General features: G+C 45.8%; 1 protein-coding gene across 1 annotated transcript; it reads left to right on the forward strand.

Annotated features, from left to right (window-relative positions):
• The first annotated feature begins 3,410 nt into the window (after nt 1-3,410).
• On the forward strand, nt 3,411-11,344 carry LOC133626866 (uncharacterized protein FLJ43738-like). Its single transcript, XM_062008653.1, has 5 exons — nt 3,411-3,448; nt 4,027-4,221; nt 8,015-8,312; nt 10,090-10,254; nt 11,064-11,344. Exons 1-5 carry the CDS (start codon nt 3,411-3,413, stop codon nt 11,289-11,291), a joined length of 924 nt encoding a protein of 307 aa, XP_061864637.1. The 3' UTR covers nt 11,292-11,344.
• Nucleotides 11,345-12,157: the final 813 nt, after the last annotated feature.

Raw genomic sequence — 12,157 nt, forward strand, 5'->3', positions numbered from 1 at the left:
TCTAGGAGCCATTGCAGCCCCCAGCATGCTCCTTTAATGGTCTAGAAACAGCCATTGCAGCCCCCAGCATGCTCCTTTAATGGTCTAGAAACAGCCATTGCAGCCCCCAGCCTGCTCCTTTAATGGTCTAGAAACAGCCATTGCAGTCCCCAGCCTGCTTCTTTAATGGTCTAGAAACAGCCATTGCAGCCCCCAGCATGCTCCTTTAATGGTCTAGAAACAGCCATTGCAGTCCCCAGCCTGCTTCTTTAATGGTCTAGAAACAGCCATTGCAGCCCCCAGCATGCTGCTTTAATGGTCTAGAAACAGCCATTGCAGCCCCCAACATGCTGCTTTAATGGTCTAGAAACAGCCATTGCAGTCCCCAGCCTGCTTCTTTAATGGTCGAGAAACAGCCATTGCAGCCCTCAGCCTGCTCCTTTAATGGTCTAGAAACAGCCATTGCAGTCCCCAGCATGCTGCTTTAATGGTCTAGAAACAGGCATTGCAGTCCCCAGCATGCTCCTTTAATGGTCTAGAAACAGCCATTGCAGCCCCCAGCCTGCTCCTTTAATGGTCTAGAAACAGCCATTGCAGCCCTCAGCATGCTGCTTTAATGGTCTAGAAACAGCCATTGCAGCCCCCAGCATGCTGCTTTAATGGTCTAGAAACAGCCATTGCAGCCCCCAGCATGCTCCTTTAATGGTCTAGAAACAGCCATTGCAGTCCCCAACCTGCTCCTTTAATGGTCTAGAAACAGCCATTGCAGTCCCCAACCTGCTCCTTTAATGGTCTAGAAACAGCCATTGCAGCCCTCAGCATGCTGCTTTAATGGTCTAGAAACAGCCATTGCAGCCCCCAGCATGCTCCTTTAATGGTCTAGAAACAGCCATTGCAGCCCCCAGCATGCTCCTTTAATGGTCTAGAAACAGCCATTGCAGTCCCCAACCTGCTCCTTTAATGGTCTAGAAACAGCCATTGCGGCCCCCAGCATGCTCCTTTAATGGTCTAGAAACAGCCATTGCAGCCCTCAGCATGCTGCTTTAATGGTCTAGAAACAGCCATTGCAGCCCCCAACATGCTGCTTTAATGGTCTAGAAACAGCCATTGCAGTCCCCAGCCTGCTTCTTTAATGGTCGAGAAACAGCCATTGCAGCCCTCAGCCTGCTCCTTTAATGGTCTAGAAACAGCCATTGCAGCCCCCAGCATGCTCCTTTAATGGTCTAGAAACAGCCATTGCAGCCCCCAGCATGCTCCTTTAATGGTCTAGAAACAGCCATTGCAGTCCCCAGCATGCTCCTTTAATGGTCTAGAAACAGCCATTGCAGCCCCCAGCATGCTCCTTTAATGGTCTAGAAACAGCCATTGCAGTCCCCAACCTGCTCCTTTAATGGTCTAGAAACAGCCATTGCGGCCCCCAGCATGCTCCTTTAATGGTCTAGAAACAGCCATTGCAGCCCCCAGCATGCTCCTTTAATGGTCTAGAAACAGCCATTGCAGTCCCCAACCTGCTCCTTTAATGGTCTAGAAACAGCCATTGCAGTCCCCAGCATGCTCCTTTAATGGTCTAGAAACAGCCATTGCAGCCCTCAGCATGCTCCTTTAATGGTCTAGAAACAGCCATTGCAGTCCCCAGCATGCTCCTTTAATGGTCTAGAAACAGCCATTGCAGCCCCCAGCATGCTGCTTTAATGGTCTAGAAACAGCCATTGCAGTCCCCAACCTGCTCCTTTAATGGTCTAGAAACAGCCATTGCAGTCCCCAGCATGCTCCTTTAATGGTCTAGAAACAGCCATTGCAGCCCTCAGCATGCTGCTTTAATGGTCTAGAAACAGCCATTGCAGTCCCCAACCTGCTCCTTTAATGGTCTAGAAACAGCCATTGCAGTCCCCAGCATGCTCCTTTAATGGTCTAGAAACAGCCATTGCAGCCCCCAGCATGCTGCTTTAATGGTCTAGAAACTATGGGAGTTTTTCTGACACATTTGGAAAGTCAACAAAGTGTACAGGCAGACAAAGGGGACAGTATGTTCCCCCAAACCAGGATCCAGCCATGTGGAGTGGCCTCCTTGCTGCCTTGGAAGAGTTTGTGCTATGAAGTACATCACCCATCCCTTATCCACTAGAAAAGCTGGTGCTTCTGTGAGGTTCAAAGGGAAAAGGTTAATGCTGCAAATGCCTGTTTCTCCTCATCTTTTGTTTTTCTGTAGAGATTGTGTGCTCCTGTCTACTGCAAATACAAATTCCATAACTTCCCAGCTCATCAAACTCATGGACAAGTCCATGGGACTCACGTGTACTTCAAGGACGTGAATGTGCTTCTGACAGGGACAATGAGACCTGAGGAACTGCTGAGGTGTCTCAGGGGTCCACCTTTGGAGATTGAGGTTCATGATCGGGATAGAAACATGGAAGACACCACCAAAAAGGCATCTTTTTTGGGGGAGGGTGAAGCTGATGAAGAAGTGGGTAAGGTGAGCTTCCTTGCTTGCAAATCCCCAGCCTGTGGTTCTTTTATGAAGAGCCAAGTGTGGCACCCGCATGGTGTAGCTAAAGTCAGCCTGACTGACTTAACATTGGGCACAAAGTGCTTGACTGTCAGTGCTCCCATTCGGAGCTGCTCAGTTCCAGATGCAGCTGCTTTCAGTGAGGAGGGTAAAAAAGAGAAAGCAAGAGGAGCAGTGAGTAGTTTTCCCTTTGTGCCCAGGGGACATTATCTGGAATCAGACTCGCTGTTGAAAGTGCGAGTGGAAATCGCTGTGCCCTTGGGAGTGCCTGCAGAAACTGCTGCTGCTCCAGCCACAGGTTGCCCCTATGGTTGTATAATCTACATTTTTGACTACAACAATTCATCTTTCTTACATGATTTAGTAGAAGAGATTACAAAACTTAATGCTGAAGCCCTCAGGCTGGATGGCTGCCCTGCACCTCTCACTGGAACGGCTCTTGCTGGACTGCAACTGAAAAGCACACCTGAGGAGGTGTCTGAGTTGGATGTTGTCACTGGCTTTCACTTACTGGATGGGACAACTCATCTCTTTGTCTTGGAGGGATTAAAAGATAAAGCAATTAAGAAACTATGGGATAGACACTTTGAGAGGTAAGAGGCTGTGTGGGTTTTCATCAGTTACTTCCTTAGATGCAAAGATTTTAATTGGAGTTACACCTCCCTCATCCCTTTCTACAGAAAGATACGTGAGCAGGTGAAGAGCTGACCTTCTCTTTGTGGTTTTAGTGGATATGAGTCCCAGTGGCTGGTTCACTTGAGACATGATCTTCTCAGCTCTATCACCTAACACCATAGATCATCCACGTAGAGTTAGAATGGGAAGGATGGGAACATGTGCTTGGGCTTGTGGAAGCAAAACTATAATCTGCCAGTTGTAAACAGTGACAAAGTATTTAATGGCTTCTACAGCAAAAAAAGTCACTATGAGGAGGCTGGACTTCAAGCTCTTTCTTCCTTGGAGGTTAGGGAAAATGTGGCAAAGTGAATGTCTCCCTCAGATTTTGTGCTTCAAAGTGCTTGATCTTCTTTCCACCACTGTAGCATGTTGTTAAATCTTTCCTGTGGAGCTTTGTCATTTGTTTGTTGAGGGGTTTTCTGTTTGTTGGGGTTTTTTAAATGCAAGTCACTTCACTGCAGTTACTGAGATTATGTATTGCTTGAAAAGTTGTCTTGTGCTCACCTGTAACCTAAATTGAAGCTGTTTTTTCCTGCCTCAGTCTGAATTTTGACCCTTTGTAGTAGAAGTAAGGCTGTTAAGAGGCACAACACTGATGAAACTGAGGTGAGCTTCTTTCAAGTGTTTGCCATGCAGCTTACAAGGAGAACACTTGCAACCCCATTGTGTTAGCAGGATTTTGTCACTCTCTATGTAATTTTATCCAGAATGGCTTTTTCAAAAGACTCCTTGTGAAGGGAACACCATAGAGTGAGAGCTTCCCTCTAAAGGACAAGAGCAAAGCAGTTTCATGAGCGGGAGTAACGCAGAACTGAGGAAAGCTGAGACACTCTGCTCGTCTCAGCTTTGGCACTCTGTTACAGGACTCACAGAGGTGGAGATGGACAACTGGAGATCCTCTATAACTCAGAGGTGTCTTTCCCTCACCGCCTGTACACAGACCTGGAAGCTGTTTTCTATCACTTCCGCCTCCGTCAGCCCCTCGGCACCGTAACACAGCAGCCTCTGCTCTACGTCAGAGGGACGGTTCCTCGGGCATGTTTCCAGGCCTTGGCCAGGTATGAACTCCTCCAGAGTCACAGTCCAGAGATGAAGAAGTGTTAGCAGGGTTGACAACAAGGAATTTGTTCCCTGTTGAGGTGAGGGAGCCCTGGAAGGGGCTGCCCAGATGGGCTGTGGAGGCTCCTTCTCTGGGGACATTCCAACCCAGCTGGATGAGTTCCTGTGTGCCCTGCTCTAGGTGGTGCTGCTCTGACAGGGGGTTGCACTGGATGAGCTTTCCAGGTCCCTTCCAGCCTTTGAGATTCTTTGATCCTGTGATATTTGGTACAAGAAAATAATAGTTCTTGGTTACTTTTTTCCTGGTGAAAGCAATCCATGGGCCTGACGGGTAATTCAGGTTTGAGGTCAGGTGAGACAGAAGAGTGTGGGTTTCTAACTGCTGGTGCAGAGGTAACTGGCCACTTGTGATCTGGGCAGGAATTTATGCATTGTAAAGAGGAGAGGGGTGCACCAGTAGGGTAGTACATCAGAAAACACCTGAATATAATCCAAACAGAAGGAAGAGAAAACTCCTGTGTCAGAAGCATCAGCTGGGAAGGGTTTACTCCTCTGATGGAGACAGAAAGTCACTTGAACTAAGTGGGGAGTTCTAAAACCAGTCTTCCTAAGGCAAACTAGAGAAAGGAAGAGTTTTGTGAGAGTTGGGAGAATACAGTTCCTGTTCCTGGCTCTTTCCTTCGGGGTTTTGTTGCATGATTCGTGTGGGGTCTCTGCCAAGTGCCTCACTTTGTCAGCACACAGGTATTCACAGCTCTTTGCCTCAAAGCATCTCTCATGTAACATCTGAGGAGATGGATTAAAGAAAGAGTGGGAAGTCTTACCTGTATACATCTCTATCTAGCTGTGTATTGTGCTAATCTATGTAAAAAAATTGTATGTGTGACTCCATTGTGGCTTTTTTTTCCCTGTAAATTCAGACACATCTATTGAGGGGTGAAAAAGGTACCATCCATCTTTGCTGTGAGCAACTTGAGCCTAGAAGGCAGAGGTGAACTGTGATTGCTTTCTTGCTTGCTAGAAATAGACTGCCCTGTTTAGATTAACTTCTGACCTGAAGTCCTGCAAAGCTGCTTTGAACTGAACAGGGACATTTAGTCTCGAGACAAGAAAGAGTCTCCCAGACAACAATCTGATTGCATAAAAGAGTCTTGTCATTGTGCAATAACATCCACTCAGTCTTGTGGCAGCCTTTGTCCTCGCTCTCCCACACTCTGGCTTTCTGGTAGAACACACTCAGTGTAGTGCATTACAGATGGATTCCCTGCCTGCTGCAAGTTTTGTTTTGCACATATCAAGGCAGTGGCTGGAAATTGAATGACCTAGCAGGCTGCTTGGGTGTCCCTGACTGCTTCCCCTCCTTGGCTCACCCAGTCAAGGTCAAGAACTGTTTATTTGCTTATGACTAATGAAACTTAACTTCATTAAGCTAGTGGTGAGCCAAGCCTTTACACTACAAGTTCTGACTAGTGATGTAACTTGGGTACCTCTTCACAGATCTGTAGTTTCTTTCATGTTTATTGTGTGAGATGGTGAGGAAAAGAATCCAAGCTGAGGGTGACTGGTGGCCATCACTCTGATGTCCTTTAAAGTCCTTTTTTCCCCCCTATTTTTACTTCAATGATGGTTGGTAAATACCTTTCTTCCTTATGCTATGTGCTGGCAATATTGGAGGTAGAAAAGAACATAATGCTGCATAGTTTACCTACTTGGTAGTTATTTTCCTGGTGAATTTTTATTGTAGTATCTGCTGTCTAAACAAACCAGCAAATGAGTCTGCAGGTTAGCTGCTGTGCAGAGCTTAGAATCATACCATGGTAGGGGTTGGAAGAGACCTCTAGAGATTATCTAGTCCAACACCCTGCTCAAGCAGATCCACTTCAGGAACACGTTCAGGTGGGTTTGGGAACCTCCCAGGGAGCCTCCACACCCTCCCTGGGCAGCCTGAGTGAGCCTCCCTCACTCTTACTGTAAAGAAGTTGTTCCTTACGTGGAGCTTTTTGTGTTCCAGCTTTTGTCTATTACCCCTTGTCCCGTCACTGGATATAACAAAAAGGAGTGCTGCCCCATCCTTTTGACAAACACCTTTTCAATACGTGTAAGTGTTAATGAGATCCCTCCCATCTCCTCTTCTTGATGCTTGATACTGCAGCTCTGGTTCCTGCACTGAAAGTGGAGGTTTCAGGATGGCTGGGATAATTTTAAATGCAGGAGGGTTTTTTTTCCACTGGAGAGAAGTGAAGCTGCAGGAACAATTACTGCATTTCACAGTAGTCATTGCTACAGAATCAGAGAGAACCTCAGTCAAAGCATCTTTAGTGGCTGAGACAATGTCCTTCTAGACAGCAGCTCTTTCCAGCAGCCCACCACTAGAGATGAAGGAATCACATCTGCCAGACTTTGGCTGTTAGTCCTTTTTGCCATACCTTCCTTCTGCTGTGTCTGTAATTATTCAGAGAAATAAGTTCTTCACTGGAGTACACAGACTGTGGGCAGTGTTCAAGAGCAGTCTCTGACTTGGAGAACTCCTGGCTTTTGAGGTTTTGGGTTGCTGTAGTCAGACAGTGGTTTAATGTGTGCACAACACAAGCTGCTGCTGCTGCTTGATAACATTTCCTTCTGCTAGAATTAGCCAGGAAAGTAATTGTAAGTGTAGAAAAACAAATGCACATGATCCATAGGCACCCAATTTAATTTTAACATACCTTTATAAACCCACTTTGTGTTATTAATGCTGATGCAACATTGAATTAGTGTCATTTACCAGTTGCATGTATTGTTCAGAAGTAATGGAGAGAAAATTAATGGCCTCAAGTTGCCTCAGGGGAGATGAGGCAGATTGGAGCTGAGGCAGAACTGTTTCCCTGAGAGGGTTGTCAGCCCCTGTCTCAGGCTGCCCAGGGAGGTGGGGGAATGCCCAGCCCTGGAGCTATTGCAAAGCCCTGGAGCTGAGGTGCTGGGGGCCATGGGTTAGTGCTGGGCTTGGCAGGGTGAGGGGAGGAGTTGCAGTTGATCTTAAAGTTCTTTTCCAACCACAACAATTCTCTGCAGTAATTTTACAACTGAGTTCTTTTAGAGCACTTTGTAAAGTTAGTCTCCTCAAAGAAAGAGGAGACTCACCTAACTGTGATAGGTGAGCTAACAAAGCTCCACTTTTGGCAAGGAATCACAACACTGTGTTTGGCCATCAGACAGGTCCCTTTCTATCGTGGCCTCTGCTGTGGCCTGAGCCAGAGAGGCTGGAAACTGAGATAAGTGCCTGTGTGCAGAGTGCTGCAGTGCTCAATAGCTGTCACAGATCAGAGCAGCTCCTGTGCCACACTGCTCTTTTCAGGTCAAGAGGTAGCGAATGAAAAGCAATCAGATGTGAGGCCAGCGTTGTCCTGATTGGCAAATGGAAGGAAAGCTGATTGGGATGGGAGTAAAGCAGAGCTCAGACAGGATGGATTTTAGTGAGTGTTCAGCACAAATAGGGGTCATACACTAGAACTAGCATGCATGAAGGGTTTGCTTGATTGCTTTCTAGCCAGAGGCTAGAGCAACTCAGCCTCTAATCATTAACTTGCAGCTAATTCTAGTGCCAGCATTGTCCCTAGAACATTCCTAGTAGGTTTATTGGCCTACTAAACCTCTTGACTGCTGCTGAATGCCAGCAGACATGGACTGGCTTGAGCTTCTTCATAGACAGGTTTCTCAGGCAGGTTGTCTTGTGCTTCCCCAGTGATGTCAGCTGTGATGTTTTGATTGCAGCAAAGTTTTTTGTAAGGTAACAAAGTTTCTGTCTATTTGTAGGCTCAGCTACCTCTGCCACAGTAAGAGGCTGAGGGATGTAATCCAGGGGGATCTGCTGCCCTCAGCAGAGATGATCACAGCCTTAAGTCACGAGTATGGAGTTGCCTTAACTGCTGAGGATCTCTTCACTCAGAAACCTCCTGTACTCTCATTTGAGTCTGATGATTATACAGTACCAGGGAAAGCCAGCAGAGTGAAACAGGCAGTGTGTTCTTCATCAGAGACCTACAATGAAGTGTATGTGCAGCAGAAGGAGAAGAGAGAAGACAAAGTGTCTTTTGAGAGAAACCACATTGTGGTGAGTAGTTTGTGCTACGAGAGACAAACCTCAGCTGCAGAGCTTCACAGCCTTAATCAACACCCCCTTTGTCTCCTCAGACAAGCTCAGAAGCTTTTGGTGGGGTGCTTGTTAAGTATTGTACAAACATCATTAAAAAGTGGAGGGCAATTTAGTGTTGCAGAGGCTGAATTGCAGACATAATTGCTTTGTGAAGGGGAAGGCAGTTCTAGTGCTCACAGCTGAGCTCACTGCCTGAGCCTGAAGGACACTGATCATTTAAAGGACTTGCAGCTTCTTTTGGGGTTTGGTTCCTGCTTTGTTTTGTCCCTTTCATCTCCCTAGCCCCCCCTCATTGTGCTTCAGCATGTCATCCAAGCTTCAGATGCTTGTGGGAGGCCAAGCCAACTAAGCTCATGTGAAAACTGTGCTTTCTGCTCTTGCCATGGGAGAGACACTCTTGCCTTTGGGCAACCACAATGGCATTTGTTCTTAACTAAATATAACCAGCAGTTGCAGACAGAGCTGTGCTGAGCTTTAAGGGAATGGTGAAGAATGTAAGAACCTTGTTTGTTACCAGTGTCCATCCACCCCTTCTGTTCCCTCAGGGAAAGCACATGGAAACTAAACCCTTTCCCATTAATATAGACACCAAAGGAGGGGTTTCCCACATGTTTCCTGGGAGTCTGAGCTGAGCCTTGGAATATATTGCTCAGTTGAGGACTCTGGTCATCCTGTGGTTTATGAAGAGTAGTTCTGAGTGGTTTTTCCTATCTGTATTTTAATACAAAGAGGTTTTGCCTGGGATTTGGGAATCTATGTTCCTGTTTAAGGGTACAGTCTTGGAGACATTGAAATGTAACTCCTAAGTAATTCCCTTTTCAGTCTTAGTCTGTCAATAAAGGAGTGTTCCAGGAGGCTAAAAAAGGAGACAGTCTTAAGTAACTGTTCTTGGTATTTGTGTTTAGAACATTACAGGAGGGTGAGAGCAGCAGAGCTCTTGGGCCTGATGATTCTGTACAGGTGAAGCATAGTTATTTTGATATTTGGGTAAAGTTAGCAGCCTTCCCAGTGTTTTAGTCAGGCCTGGCTTTACCATGCTTCTGAATGAAGAGATAACAGAGGAACTGGGAAGTCCTCCATAGACAAGGCAATAAAACATTCCTTAGGAGCAGGTGAGGTAACCTTTTGGGCTTTTTGATTGAGAACAACAACAACAAAAGGGTAAGTGGATGTCCCAGGGACTGACCTCCTAAATGCAATTGTACTTTCCTGCTGTAATTACCTATTATGGCAGAGTCTGAATTCACAGCCACAATTACTGAACACAGTAAAATGATGTTGTCAACTCAGTGAATAGGTGTGAGGGTTTAATTATACTGTGTCAGTGATGTGAAGAGTTCTAATGCACAGTGCTTCCCATGACACTGCATTTACTGGGGTGTTAATGGAGTAACAGAATTGAAAGAACTCATCTGATTTCATTGGAAGTCCAATGAGCATCAGCTCTCCAGAGTTTAGATCTGTCAGCAGAAGTTGTCCTCTGTGGGTGTGGGTTTGCCTCCAGTCTGCTGCCTTTAGTCTTGCAGAATATCATATGCACAAGTAAAATGCTGCTTTTTGATCTTTTAATGGTCATTTTGGGAGTATTTCAATATCCAAGAGCTGATGTGTTTTGTCTGTTTGGTTGAAGTTGGGGGGTTTTTAATGCTTACAGAGTCATTTGTGGTTCACAGCTTTTTCCTAACCGTCTGCACTCCTGATTCAGACAGAGCTCATGTGTGATCCCTCTTTGCAGGCTAACATTGCTGCTGCAGGCCAGCTCAAAGGGAAGATGAAAAAGCCAGAGTTAGAAACTTTCAGGATTTCTCCCATTGATGGCAAATCTGTCTTTAACTACAGCTCTCAGAGCCTGAATTCGGCAGAACTCGCGAAGCAGCAGCTCCGCCGGGAAATGGCAAAGGTGACACTGGGGCATGTTGGGAAGATCTTGGCTTCCTCTGTGTGGTGCTTAAAGAGAGATGGATCAGTTTTCCAGCTTTAACTCCTATGTTAGCACATTGGAAGGGGAGCTGGGATCCAACAGGGACTCTGAGAGGCATTCTTGGCTGTGTAAAGTTCAGCTCTTAATACTGAACGTTGTGGTCGAGTTGTCTCATCTCCATGACTTGGGCCGTTGGTTTGAGTGCAGCTGCTGTTGCTTGGTTGGGACTAGATGATCTTTAAAGGTCTCTTCCAACCCCTCTCATTCTATGATTCTCTTCCATAAGCCACATGAGCCAGTTCTGTGCCTCACACCTTTGTAAGTGGGAGAATTGGAGGGACTGCAGTGTCAGGGGTGTGTAGTATTAAATGATTGCAGCAACACATTTGAAGAACCACAGTTATCTCCTTTGGCTGAAGAGCTGGCTTTAATCTTAATGGCAAGTGCCATGTTCCTATCAGCACCTGGAAATTCCTGCAGCTCTGTGAGAACTGTTCATGATGCAGCATGAACACAGGAGGAGCTACAGCTCTTTTTTTTGTCCAAATAACACTAAAGGTATTTCTTCCAGGGACACCACTTGTCATTAAACCCATCACTGCATCAAACAAGAATGAAATAAATCCCATCATTTAAAAACATTTAATGAGACATATTCTGTATCATTTTTATCTATGGTTACTTGGAGCCTTAAGCAAAGAAATGAAACTATTTCTATACCTTGTGAGCTTCTTTCCCAGCAAAGGGGAATTCACATTAATAACCCAACCACTGACTTTCTTTTGTAGGAACCAAAGACCAGATTCACTTATTGTCAGGAGTACCTGTCAGCCACATTTGACCCAGTGGATGAGGTTGCTGCCTGGAAAGAATCCTTTGCAAAATCCAAGAGTATGTGGCTGTCACCAGAGGGGTTTGTATTTCCTGGGTTTAAGAGCAGCATTGAAAGCAACCTGCACCCTCGGATGCCTGATGGGGCACGTCTGGAGGAGTTAAAGGAGGTAACAGGCAACTGAAAAGAACTGTCCTGGGTGAACTGAAGCATTTTTAGGAGACTTGAAAGAGGCAGAGTGCTTTATCATGGGGAAGCCTCTTTGGAGGGGTGCAGTCTAGGCAGCTCTTTCCACGGTGACATTTGCAATCTGTGTGTGTCAGCACCTATCTCACCCAGCTGATCTTTTGTTTGAATACACAAACTCTGCCCTGAAAAGCCATTTGCCAGTGTTGATTGGATATCAGTAGGTACTAATGGACTATAGAGTGCTTTGGTTTATGTTTACAGGTGGGATCTACTGTCAGAAAATCCCAATATTGACTCTGGACATGTTCCCAGCTGCTCTTCAGGAGCTGCCAATGTGTTTGTAGCTTTCCTTTGTGTTTCCAAACCCTCTCACTGCTTGGGGTTTTTGTTTTGTACTTTGATTTATGGTTTGCAGTTGCAGTTTTATGGTGTGTTTGTCCTTCACCACTGTTCTATTAGTTTCTTCCTGCCCTGTATCCTCTCTCCCTTCTGTCCTTGACTATTGAACTTCTAGTTTTCTGCCATTTTACTGCATCATGAACTTGGCCAGTTCCCCATCCCGTTTTGAGGAGTCCCCAGCATTGTCCATACTCAAGCACACATCTTCTGCCTCTAGGAGGAAAATTTGTGTGTTACTAGAACTGGGAAGATGAGGAAATAAAGGGAACAGAACAGGGTTTGGAGTTTTCTGTTCAGGATCAGCAAATTCTACCAAGCTAATCAAACAGTCACAGCAGAGTGGAAAAAGCTGAGTGCTTGGAGGCTCATGTCTTGCAAGAGTGTGTACCTGTTCAACTCTCAGCCTTTATTTATCTTGCCTCTTTTCTTCCATACATACTGAAGTAGTTTCTCAAGTTAGAG

This window comes from Colius striatus, chromosome 15 (genome assembly GCF_028858725.1).
Source record: "Colius striatus isolate bColStr4 chromosome 15, bColStr4.1.hap1, whole genome shotgun sequence".
In the NCBI taxonomy this organism is placed as follows: Eukaryota; Metazoa; Chordata; class Aves; order Coliiformes; family Coliidae; genus Colius; species Colius striatus.